General features: G+C 40.3%; 1 protein-coding gene across 6 annotated transcripts in view; it reads left to right on the forward strand.

The window, feature by feature from the left end:
- The first annotated feature begins 1566 nt into the window (after positions 1-1566).
- Positions 1567-12943, forward strand: part of LOC147619953 (type 2 DNA topoisomerase 6 subunit B-like) — a 39780-nt gene continuing 28403 nt past the window's right edge. For 3 of the 6 annotated variants that reach the window (XM_086825798.1, XM_086825803.1, XM_086825802.1), the window contains exons 1-5: positions 1567-1678; positions 2551-2631; positions 2750-2848; positions 4064-4181; positions 4289-4393. In XM_086825798.1, the coding sequence (XP_086681924.1) occupies positions 2795-2848; positions 4064-4181; positions 4289-4393 (277 nt within the window). In that variant the 5' untranslated portion in view covers positions 1567-1678; positions 2551-2631; positions 2750-2794. Of the gene's footprint in view, positions 1679-2550; positions 2632-2749; positions 2849-4063; positions 4182-4288; positions 4394-6229; positions 6451-12943 lie in introns of those variants that run through there. The other 3 variants (XM_086825801.1, XM_086825799.1, XM_086825804.1) reach the window with 3 other exon arrangements.

Here is a 12943-nt window from a genome sequence, read left to right on the forward strand (position 1 = left end):
CCTTTGTGTATTGAAACACTACCAAGCAACTTGCCCATGATGCCATTTGTTGGTGGTGGTTATAAGAATGAGCGCGGTACTTGTATGTGAAAAAGGGAAAAAAAGAGAATGAATTTTGACCATGGCAAAGTTTTGTTAGAAAAATAATAAATCCAAAAAAAGCCATGGGAAAAATAATTGTCTTCTAGTGCACCTACAAATCAATAAGTCCTAAAACACACATGGTAGTAAGTGCTCTTAACCGTAAACAACACAAAAAAAGCTTCATTCAATTCATTTATAAAAAACATGCAAATGGGAGCTTCAAAGAAGACAAGAATATCACAAAAGAAGACAAGAATATCACAAAAGAGAGACATTGAAACATATACTTTTTACACTATGCATTTTGAAAAAGAGAGAGAAAGATACACATCCCTTTTTTTGGTACCTGTAGAAGAAAGTTTTGGAAGGTGCAAGTTTTTGTAATTCTTGTGGGGTCGAGGGACACCTTTGATCAAGCATACATTAACACAAAAAGGCTGATTAGAAAGGGTGATGCTTAATTTTATCAAGTATGAAAGAGGGTCTTGCTAAGAGAGACATAGAATGGTAGCAAAAAACATAGAGAGGGGAGAGCACCTTTGTTGTAAAATGCCACCTTTCAGTTACAAGGATGACATGTGAAAAGTTTTCATTGAAAGGTACATTTACTTAAAAGTTCTAGTTGCAAATAATATGGTTAGTTTAATCATTATCCATAGTAGTCACTTCAAAAGAAGTTTATAATATGCAATTAAGTTTGTTAAATCCAAGGTATTTAGATTTTGAAGAATCTTAGCCTTGCAAAATGTAAGAAAGGGAAAAATCACTAAAAGTGAACGGTCTATATCGAGTTATGCTAACTGAATTCTCATTGACTAGCAAAAAACGGACCCATTCCCCACTATATCCTGCATATAACATTACATGAAGTAAACGATCAACATTGATTCAAGTTGACCACCTTTACAAGAACGACAAGATTGATTCAGGTTGACTACCTTTCGTTGACCATCCAAAAACTCAGCACTATATTTGAACCCTGGTATATCTATCAGAAGTAAGACCAAGAAGCACATTAAAAAAAAACCGGATTAACCTTTATTTGACCAAGAACAACAAGATTGATTCAAGTTGACTACCTTTCTTTGACCATCCAAAAACTCTCCACTCACCACTATATCTGAATAGTGTTTGGGAAACTATTTTTGCTGAGCCTTATGCTCACCATGGATCGAAGAGAAAATTGCAATTATGAACAAACGTTTTCTTCATACTTAGATGTAATTGTAACTAAATCTTGAAAGATTTGAAAAAGTATGTTTCCTTCTCTTATCAATTTGAGAAAGTTAAAAAAAAATAAAAAATGAACAAGTTCTAGACTAAGTCTAACCTATCTTTTCTTGAACCCTACTTACTATATCTATTAAATGGTAAGACCCAGGAATCAGAGATTAAATTATGTAGCTTTGATTATTCAAAACCACCCCCTTCCCACTTCTTCTAAAGGACGATTCACATTACATACACCTACGGGCGCCCACACGCCCCCAAAAAAAGAAAAAGAAAATCAATTTAACAAATTTTCAAAGTTTCACCTCTACAGCAATTGCAGCATTTCGAGCTTCAAAGGAATGGCTTGAACTGCTTGTGAAAGGTTAGTGCTTATTTTTGCTCTACTTGCCCGTCAGTTTTTTGTTTGATCAGTTTTTTTTATGTGAAAGGTTAGTATTTTGTTTCTGAGCTTGCCTTGGTTTCTATCAGTTTTCAGTTTAAAAAAAAAAAAAGATCAGAAAGAGTGCGGTGTTTGCATGCTTTGTGTATGTGAAAAAAAGAGGAAGAAAGCGAGTGAAATTTTGATCATAGCGATGGAAAAATAAAAAAACACAGAAAAAAACCTTGGGAAAAAACAATAATCTTCTAGTTTTCATAACAAGAGCAGAAAAATAACCGAAGCAATGGATTACTTATTCGGAAATGCTGCATTTTCATTCCATTTTTTCATTTCAGAACAAGTAGGGCACTGCTTCAGTTATTTTGCTGCTCTGGTATAAAAATTGCTGAGACTGCTATTTTTTCCTGTATTTTCTCATCAAGATCAAATTAATGATGTGCTTCGTTTGTTAATTTTGGTATGCAAGGTTTTTTTTTTTTTTTTTTTTTTTGGTTTGAAGAAAAGAGTATACGAGAGAAAAAATTGTTACAGTTTATTCCTTCCAAGTTTAAATTTTTGTTTATTTTCTCCTCGAGAATCATAGTTTGTATATTTTCCGAGAAAAAGAAATTGTTGTTAAAAAAGATTGCTGTTTAATCTTTTTGTACTTGATTAGCTTTATTGGACCCTTTTTTATTCAAAATTTTCTTACCAAAGGAGAGAAATTAGTTAACTATTGAAGCAACCTCAGATCAAATGCACGTTTCACTTCTCTGGTTCAGAAAATATTGAGTCAAATGGCACGTCAATTTTCGTTATTATTGCAGAGTTTAGTACTAAAATTTGGTCTGGTTTTTTGTTTTTTTTTTGGGTAGAGTTTAGTACTTTTTTTTTTGGGGGACCAAACCCAGGGTTTTTTTGTGTGGGAAATGCATCGGTGTGATCGTTGATCTCATGTAAGTGTTGATGCATTTTTTTTTTCACTTGTGCAAAAGGTGGTTTGAAATTCTGGATTTGCTTGCAAGTAATTGGCTTTTGACAATGGCATCCTTTTTATCTGCATGTTATTGAAAGGCCCTCACTCTGCTTCAAAAAAAAGCAGCAGTGCCGAGGTTTCCGATGGCAGGTTTGCTACCGCCACTGCTGCCTGATGGCTACTCAGCCTGTCATGCTGTAAGCATTTCCCCCAAATGGTTTTCTGTTCCAACAAGAAATGGCAAAGCAGAAAGCTGTAGAAAATCTTTTTTTCTCTATTCAAAGAAATATATGGTTGCAGTCAGTGCATTTTAATCAGAACTGTGCCAAAAACAACAGAAATCACATCCATTTTGGCACTAACATGTTGCCTAGAAGCAAACAATTGGCGGTTAAGGAGTTGTTTGCAGCAGCATGGGATCACTTTTCACATAATCTGAGAAAAACTTTCCTGTTTAAATTTACATTAACCTGTTGTATGTACACACTCTTGGGCACCAGTGATGTGATAGATGTGGCCTATGCAATGCACGGTAGAGTTGATGGTTTGAAGTTTGTGAGTATAGAGTTCTAAGTTTATGAAGTCGAGATTGCATTTCCCCCCTTGTTTATTTTGGGAGTTCAGGGGGATTCAGACATGTCCACAGTGCATGTATACAACTGGGATATCAAATATCCTAGGGGGCAGTCTTCTTTCGTTTGTGTTGGAAAATGAAAGGCGGAATCTTATATGTAGTTTACTTAAAAAGGACTTGTAAAGCAGGGCATAGAGATTTGTGGACATGATTTTGTAACTTGGTGAAGGACTGGTTGTAAAAGTCTCTTTGGAAATATATATATATATATATATATATATATATATATATATATATATATATATATATATATATATATATAAAACTATTGTTCCCAAAAAAAAAAACAGAGGCAGAACTTCATAAGAACTTTTAAAGGATAAACCTTTCTTTTATGAAATTGCCAGGCATTTTTTAATTTTTATTACAAATGGATGTTTATTAGGCTGTAGGAAAACCATAATGAGAAGAAGGGTCAAAGAGAGATGGAGCTGTGTTGCCATCACACAGAGTTAGGTGAGTGCCACTCACCATTTGAAAAAGCTTGTTGGAAAGCTGCTGCAGTTTGGAGCTGTCAGAACAATATAAGGAAATGATTGGCTGCAGCTCTCTCTTATTTGACCTTAAGTTGTGGGACGATTTCTCTTAGATGTGTCTGCTAGCTGGCATTACCCTCAGTGTGCACCGCCCTGTGTGAAGTGCTTTTGGGCCTGCCTGCTGTACACTTGGTTGGTTTGAAATAGTGGCTGGAAGAAACATCTGAGTTCCTTAGTCTGAACTTTACATCAAGTAGCTGTACAAAGTTTCATGACACTAATTTGGTTTCTTTTGTTTGCAGGTGATAGGTGATGCCATTAATAGATGCAGATATGGCGAGACTCTGTCTAGAGTTACCATAGCCATCAAGGATTTGGAAAATAACCCATCATCTTTGTTATCCTCATTCCAAGTGTCAGGTAAGGTTTCTTGTTCATCTCAGCATCATATGAATAGTCGTGTTTTTCCTGGGTTGTGTGCAAGTGACTACATTTGTAAACTTGCTAGTTTTCCAATGTTTGTGCAGTTGCTGACACAGGTTGTGGTATCACCAGTGAAGAGGTTTCGACGCTTTACCAATGTTTTTTGCCTGCTCATCCAATACATTTCTGTGGCACTCCTTTGTTCTGGGGTAATGGTTTCAATTTTTTTTTTTTTTGCAAGAAAGTTCTATTAAGTAGGAAAGAATCAATACAAAATCATGGCTAGAAGCTGGAAATCCTCATCACAGAGTGTAAGGCAATTGCAGCCAGCCAGGGGCACAGTAAGGGTTTCAATTTCAATCAATGTCGTCTAGAAAGGGCTGCACACTACATATGAGGTTGAGATTAGGAAACCTGTCATCTTAGGGGTATTGTGCCAGATCATTGTAATATTGTCCAGGCGCCCAATGAGTAGCCGAGTGTGGACATAGTTATTGGGTTATTGTGTGAATACACTTAGTTGGACATTATTATTAGGGTTGGTAGCCAACTCACCAACATTAGACACTACAAACAGGAGTCTAGGCTTTCGCCATATTAATTTACTATCAATCAGTGTCATTGAGAACTCAGGAGCAGTGCTACTAGTGAGTATCTCTATTTAGTATTGTATATACTTCATGTTAGTAATACATGGTAGATTACGTCATCTCTCTCTACCGTGTATTGAGCATGAAGAAGCAGCAGCTTATGCATCGGTTTAAGTCTTTGATTAGGTGCTAATCGCAATCAATCAATTCATATACATGCTTCTGCAAGAACCCATGTTACATTGATATTCTAGCATTAGGTTTTGTCGGCAGAAAGGTTGCAAACGTTTTTCTCTCATAAGGCCATGGAGATCCATCTCGAAGGACCCCATCATCATTTGCGTAGGTTTGCATTTTTTTCAGCAAGGCTGCGTTTTGCAAATTCTATACTAGATAGCTCTTGTGTGTGCAAGGAGTGCTCAACCAAAGGGCAAGAAAGAGGGCCAAATGCACCAAGTAGGGCTGCCAGATTTAGTAAAAACGCAGCCCTATTCAGGCTGCAGGACAGCACATAGCGGACGGCCATCCACAGTAGCAAAACATAGCAAAAGGGCGCCTCCAAGGGGGTGCTAGAGGTTGGCTACTTTGTGGATGGAAGGGGGTAGCTAGGGCAGTGTTTTTTACATGAGTATTTGGCTTCCCTACTCCAGCCAATTGGCTACACCCACCCACCCTCCATCACGCAAGGATAAAACCTTCACCTAGTCCTTGATCACAAAGTTGTTTTTGTTTTCTTCAAGTACATCTGTGGTAGGTATTGTTACAACCCCACGAATCTCCTAGACACAAGATGCTCGAAATTAGTACAAAACCCCGTAGAAGGGTGCAAGCTAGCTCAAATCCCAACGGTAGGTTCTATGCTTCGAACCACCCTCGAGCCAAAGGCTAAGGTCTGACTCCCACAGATCCATGCCAGTCCTTCTATGCTCTGCCACATATGTGGCTGGAGTCTTAGTCGAACTACATAAGTGGGGTTACAACAACAATAACCCATGGTTTACTTATATAGTGCTTAGTGCTGCTATAAATAACCAAACTGTTATAAATAAGTAGTACACATGGATTTATTAATAATAACCTTAGCCACCCATATTAGCTTGCTTTCTCCTAATCCCAGGGCTCCCCTAACCTTGTTGGATTAGGCCCACTAATTCGAGGATTAGTAACCAGGTACATAACATACTTCCCCTCCTCAGACGTTTCCACTCATCTGTCTAAGAAAGAAAACTGGAAAACCTATCCTAGAAACTAGCATCTGTCTCCCAAGTCGAGTGTTGGAACATAAGAGAAGTCCTCAATCTCAACAAACTTTTGAGGAATCACATCTATTTTTGTACATGACGTACCCAGGAGGAACTCTGGCGTCTGCATAAAATTTTGGAGATAGCAGATAGGTGATTCTTCTAGTACTTTGATGCATTCATATGCATGTTTGAACTCCAATTTTTATTTGTTTGACTTGTATAATTGCGTGGAAAATGCTTGGGTGATGGACGATGCTTCCACATACAAAATATAGCAGATAGGTAATTCTTCTAGTACTTTGATGCATTCATGTGCATGTTTGAATTCCAGTTTTTATTTGTCTGACTTATATTACTGCCTGGACAATGCTTGGGCTTACTGCCTGTGTTTTGTCCATAGTGTTGGGGACGCCCGGACACCGCTTTGGACAGGTATGTGCACATCTATTTGGGACTAACAAGTGACGGCATGGGTTTTGCAGGTGGTAGGTATGTTTAATTCATTTTATTGCTTTATGTACATGTTACTAAGGTTTATGAGAGCAACTGTTAATTTTGTGACGAGCATGCATGTAGACCAGCTTTTGGAGGCAGAATAAGCTAGTGCTAATCTTCAAGGGAGAGGGTTGAGGGCTGGTCACTGAGGTTTGGGCTGGATTCAGGGCTGATTGACATCTTCAGGGGCTGCTGGAAGCAAAAACGTTTTTCTGTAGGCTTCTGGAGTGTTTGAGCAGATATTAAGGGGCTGCCCAGGACTGTTTTCAGCACTACCGGGACTGTTTTCAGTCCATACAAGGTGGAGCACTTGTGAACAGGGCTGGTCAACTTATTTCCGGGGTGTCTACAGGCAATTGGGCACTTAACAGAGCTGAATCTGAAGGATACAGGCTGTTTTGGGTGAATTTGTCGCGAGAAGAAGTGTGTTTTTTGTGGCGGGAAGGTTCACCAGTATTGGGCTTGTGCACAGGCGGAGCTGTGGGCTTGTATTGTGACATGTGGGAGATTGATCGTAGTAAAACAACCTTAGGCTTAACTAAACTGCACTTAATTATACTTAAGAGATAGACAATGGTGTCAATGCAATGCAATAATGCAGTTATAGTAAATGAATGATTACAATGAAGATCTATGCCTGTCCTAAATGAATATCTATCTCGAGAAGAGAGAGAGATGCTGAATGCTGATGCTGATGCTGACTGAATGTCCCTTCTCCAATGCTGAGGTCCACCCTTGAGATGCTGGCTTTCCTTTATGTAGGAGGCAGGAGATGACTGAACTGAATGCTGAAATTGCTGTCTACGACTGTATGCTGCCTGTGATGCCCTTGCTCTTCAGGCCAGAAACTCTGAGAAGAGAAGATGATCTGAATGAATGATGCGCTTTACTTATATATGATATACTGATGCTGGTCGGGCAGAAGGCTACTGTCGGCCAGATCTCCACAACTCATAAATGCTAGAAAAAGCCCTTATAAATGCTGTCGGCTGGTGTAAACTGCTGTCCATACCGGTCGGTTGTCCACATTACTTGCTCAATGCTTGAATGCCATGCATTAATGCTGAAATGCAATGTTTGGGAAGATGCTGTAAATGCTTGGATAATACTTGATGCTTATGAATGCTATCTGCTTAATGCTTTTGAGTGCTAAGAATGCCATGTCACTTGTACACCGACCGGGTGTGCACGTGACATGTATGATCCTGTGGCAAGTCAACTGTGAGGTTCACAGGGTATTGTTCTACTTGTATTCATCTTTGTATGTGGAAGAATTAGGTCCAGACCAGTGGTTGAACCCCGGGCACCCGCAAGTTTGTATCTGTAGGCAGACTCCTTTTTGGTAATCTAGCCTTTGTGCCCGGGGGGGGTGGGTTGGCTGGCCATCCTTTGGCCCCTAGTGTGGTGTAGTGTGCAAGATTTCTCTCTTTCTTCTCTTTTACTGTTGGCATAATTATGTTGTGGTTTATGCTTAATCATGGCTTACAAGAATTGAATTCCGTGTATCACATTTCCCTTCCGCTACATTATCCAGCAGCAGCTGGAGAGCTAGTTAGCCGCTTGCCAACGAGATCCAAGCAAGAAAGGTAGCACATAAAGTGGTAAGTCCATCCATGGATGAAGCTCAACGGGAGGGAGTGTCCAAGGATGTCGGAAAGCTTTCAAGAGAGGAAGTAGTATCGGTGATAAGAGTCCCCAACAAAGAAGCTGATTTTGGAGGATGAGCCCAAGGAGCAGCAAACACTATCAAACTTGGAGGTGATCCGGATAGATGAAGGACAACCTATTCTAGAGTCCATTCTAGTTTTCCGAGAGGTGTCTACTATGCTAGCTGAGCATCACGAGGCAAAGGGGCCAGTTCCAGTGCCCGTAGTTCCCAAGGAGGCAGTAGTGGAGACATCATTGGAGACAACACTATTGAGAATGGGGAGCCACAAAGAGAAGAGAGAGAAAGTGTTTGCACGACTCAATTCTCATAGTTTGATTTATATATAAAATGAAGTACAAGCCTTAGTTTTATAGGCTTTTCTCATACCAAACTATTTCAGCTTATCCACCTATAAGAGGTGGTTCACACACAACTACTCCTGCCACTTGGACATGTCGTCTCCAACATTTAATCTCCTTTTTATCCCATTTTATTCCCTCTTTTATGCAGTTATTATATGATGTAATTGGGTATTTTATCCCACATATTTTAGGCTATTTTAGGCATTTTTATCAGTCATGACATTTATCCTCCAGCCCTACAAGCTGACCTGGTCTTTTGTGATGTATATAAGAACTAAGCATGATTGCCATATAATTTATTCATCATTTTCTCAAGTGCTGTATCACTCTTGGCTAATTACTGTCTTTCCTGTCCTATATTGCTTCCGCTTTCTCTTCAACTATTCTCACATGGTATCAAATCTTTTGTGCTTCTGCTAATCGTTAGGAAGATTTTTCAACTTGCATTTTTTTTTGCTCCTTTGCTCCCTTGGTGGCTGCGCTTTGGAGATCTACTTTAAGCACAAATCAACGTTTTTATGGCACTGATTCGGGGCTGTTTTTGGGCCTCTTGGACATCACTTCTTTGCTGCATTTTTTTCCCTCCTACAGTAGTACCTTGTTGCGTTTTCCTCTATATCAACCCTCTGCGTTTTTTCATCCCTCCCCCCCTTCAAAGGAGGCCCTTCTATCCATTGTTTCTCAGTTTTTACACCCTTCTACCTCTTTCCAACCCCTCACCTAGCATCTAGGGAGAGTAGGCAACCCCTGGGTTCCTATTTGTAGTTTTTTGCTACCGGTTGAAGAGGAGGGTTCCATGGCTTCTACACCAACTGTTATCTCTTCATCCATTCCTCAACTTCCCAAAGAAGCCATCTTAGATGGAACCAATTAGCTTGATTGGGCACTACAGATGAAGACTCTTCTTTGGTATCATCAATGTTGCCATATATATATAGGCAGTGATGTGTGTGAACACACTTAGGACCGTCGGGGCACTTTTTCCCTCTTTAGGAGGTTTTTTCCCCCGGCTTGTATATACGCCCATCACTCTAGGGCTAACTTATCTTTTGTACATTGACACAATCTAATACATTTTGTGTTGTGTGCAATCTTGCTCCTTCTTCTCCAAGCTGTGTGCGCTTTCCTGCAACCCTAATTCCAACAATTGGTATCAGAGCAGGCATCGGCTCCCAGGGCTACGCCGCCAGCACCCTCCGACTCACGTTCTCCGATGGAGGTGTTTTCGTCATTTTCTGCAAAAATTTCGACAGTGCAGTTTTCTGCAAAACAGGCATACGTATTCTATTGTGGACCGTGCTACATAGCACGAGTTGTTTTTTGTTCAATCTTTGCTTCATTACAGGCAGCTTTTGCATCAGTTTTCAGTCAGTGGCCATGGTTGATAATAGTAATGATGTATTTCGCATGTTGTCTGCTGAAGACAAATTGGATGGAGACAGCAACTACCCACTTTGGGCATACATGATGCAGCATGTTTTGGTTGCAAAAGGAGTGTGGAACATTGTGCAAGGTACGGATGTACGTCCAGGTTCTGTGGATGTAGGATCTGTTGAGGATGTTGCAGGTTCTAGCAGCTCTACTGTTGCTGCTGTTTTACCCACTGCTGAACAAGCTCGTTGGGATGGTAAAGATGCACAGGCTCATGCGTTGATTGCACTTTCTGTCAAACGTAACATCACCCCACATATTCGTTCAGCTAAAACAGCAAAACAGGCTTGGGATATTCTAGCTGGTTTGTATGCAGGTCGTAACGAGGCAAAAATCGCTTACCTGCGTAAAGAGCTAGAATTGAAGATTATGCAAGAAGATGATGACATGAATGTTTTTCTTGCTGAGATTAAAGATCTCAAAGAACAGTTGATTTCTGCAGGTGAGATTATTCCTGATCATTCTCTTGTGCAGACTGTTCTTGATGCTTTACCTGAGACATATCAGACTTTTGCTTCCACGTGGAGACTTCTTAATGAGGACAGACCTGATGCTGTCAAGTATGATACTTTAGTCAACAAGCTCTTGCAAGAAGCACAGTCCAGGCAAAACAGGGCCAGGCAGCGTGCAGTTGATCAAGCATTTATTGCTGCTCAGCAGCAGAGAAGAAGTGGTAAGGCAGTCCCTTCCACTGTTTCTTCTCCTATTAGTAGGTCTGCAACTTCTTCTCCTTCCACAGGTAGCAACAATAAGTCTGAGAAGGCTCTTGATAAAGGCAAGAAAAAGACCAGGTGCAACTATTGTAAGGCAAATGATCATGTCATTAAGAATTGCCCTAAGCTAAAGGCTAAAGAGGCAAAGAAGAAAGAGTCAAATGCAGCCACAATAGCGGATGCTTCTACAAATGCAGATTCTGCAAATGTTGTGCAGGATACAGAATGGGCGTGTATTGCCAGTATGACCCATCTGTACATGATGCATGTTTGGCAGTTTCTGTTGACTCTCATGTATGGTATTTTGACAATGGTGCTACAAAGCACATTACCTCGCATCGTGATATGTTCACTTCTCTTGAGACTGTCCCTAATGGGAATACTGTCACATGTGCCAATAATGCTTCTTACCCAGTGAAGGGCATTGGTAAAATTATGCTTACTGCTGCAAATGGCAGCGCTTTCACACTTTCAGATGCTTTGTATGTGCCAGGGATAAAGAAGAATCTATTGTCTGTCTCTGCGCTTGCTAGACTTGGACTTGTAGTCAAATTTATGGATGACAGATGTACTGTTCATGATTTGACTTCTGGTGATACGATTATTGTATCTGGCACCTTGTTTCGTGGGCTATGTAGGCTCAATTCTTATGACAAGTGTGTGGAAGATTCAGCAAATGCAGTTTCTGATGAAAAGGCAGTTTCAGATGCAAAACTATGGCATGCTCGTTTTGGTCATCTGAACTTTGCTAGTTTGCTGCGTTTGCAGAAATTTGATATGGTTGCTTCATTGCCCCCTCTTGAGGCACCATTGAAACATGTTGTATTTTGGGCAAAATGCAGCGTTCTGCATTTCCAAAGGATGGTTCTGTGCGGGCCACTGCAGCTTGTACATAGTGATGTATGTGGGCCTATGCAAACTCTGTCATTTGGTAAACACTTGTACTTCGTGACTTTCATTGATGATTACTCAAGGCATGCATGGGTATATCCACTGAAGGCAAAGTCCGAAGTGTTTTTGTGCTTCAAACAGTTTTTTCTTATGGTTGAAAATGTATCCAATTGTACTGTGGGCACCCTCCGTACTGATCGAGGGGGGGAGTACATGTCTAAAGAGTTTGATGCATTTGTGGCTAGTCGTGGGATAAAACACCAATGTACAGTGCCGTATACTCCTCAGCAAAATGGTGTTTGCTGAGAGGAAAAACAGGTCACTTATGGAGATGGCACGATGTATGGTCAAGAGCCAAGCTTTGCCACATGCGTTTTGGCTTGAGGCTGTCATGTGTGCTGTATATGTACTCAACAGGTGTCCCACTAAGGCCTTGCAGTCTATTACTCCATACGAAGCTTGGCATGGCAGGAAGCCTTCTATTGGTCACTTGCGTGTCTTTGGTTGCTTGGCCTATGCTTTAGTGCCTGTGCAACAACGCAGAAAATTGGATGATAAGGCTGTCAAATGCATTTTTGTTGGTTACAGTGCTGAGAGCAAGGGTTACAGATTGTATCATCCGCAGTCAAAGCGTATCTTGATTAGTCGAGATGTTGTTTTTGTGGAAGATGCTGTGCAGCCTTTGTTATCATGTACCAAAGAGACAGGTGTGAGCTCACGGGATGTATTTGATACATTATTGCCTCTATTTACAGGTGGGAATTCAAATGTAAGTCCTAATGAGGCAAATATTCAGCCTATGCAGATTTCAAACGACATTATAGATCAGCCTATTTCTGATGCAGATTTACAGGATGTAATTTCTGAGGATAGGGCTGAAAATGAGCAGGCTAGAGGTATGCCTAAATGGCTGGTGCAAACCTTGCGTGATAGTAAAATTGATGTACCTATATCTAGTCGTACTCGTTCAGGTTTTCAACATGCCTCTTATGCATCAGATTGTTATGCTTTGGCTGTGTCTAGTATGTGTGAAGAGGAAGAACCTCTCTCATTTGATGAGGCACAAAATTCAGAAAATTGGTTGGCTGCAATGCAAAGTGAATATGATGCTATAATGAAGAATGCTACATGGTCTTTGTGTGATTTGCCTATTGGTAAAAAGGCCATTGGATGTAAGTGGGTTTTTAAGTTGAAACGAAAGCCAGATGGCAGTGTTGATCGCTATAAGGCTAGACTTGTTGCAAAGGGTTATGCTCAAGAAAAGGGCATTGATTTTGATGAGACCTTTGCTCCCACTTGTCGTTGCTGATTTTAAGGCTGATTTGAATGCCTCTTTTGAGATGTCAGATTTGGGGCATTTGCATCATTATTTGGGGATACAATTT

This window comes from Cibotium barometz, chromosome 32 (assembly GCF_041138505.1).
Source record: "Cibotium barometz isolate CiBa-2024 chromosome 32, ASM4113850v1, whole genome shotgun sequence".
Lineage (NCBI taxonomy): Eukaryota > Viridiplantae > Streptophyta > Polypodiopsida > Cyatheales > Cibotiaceae > Cibotium > Cibotium barometz.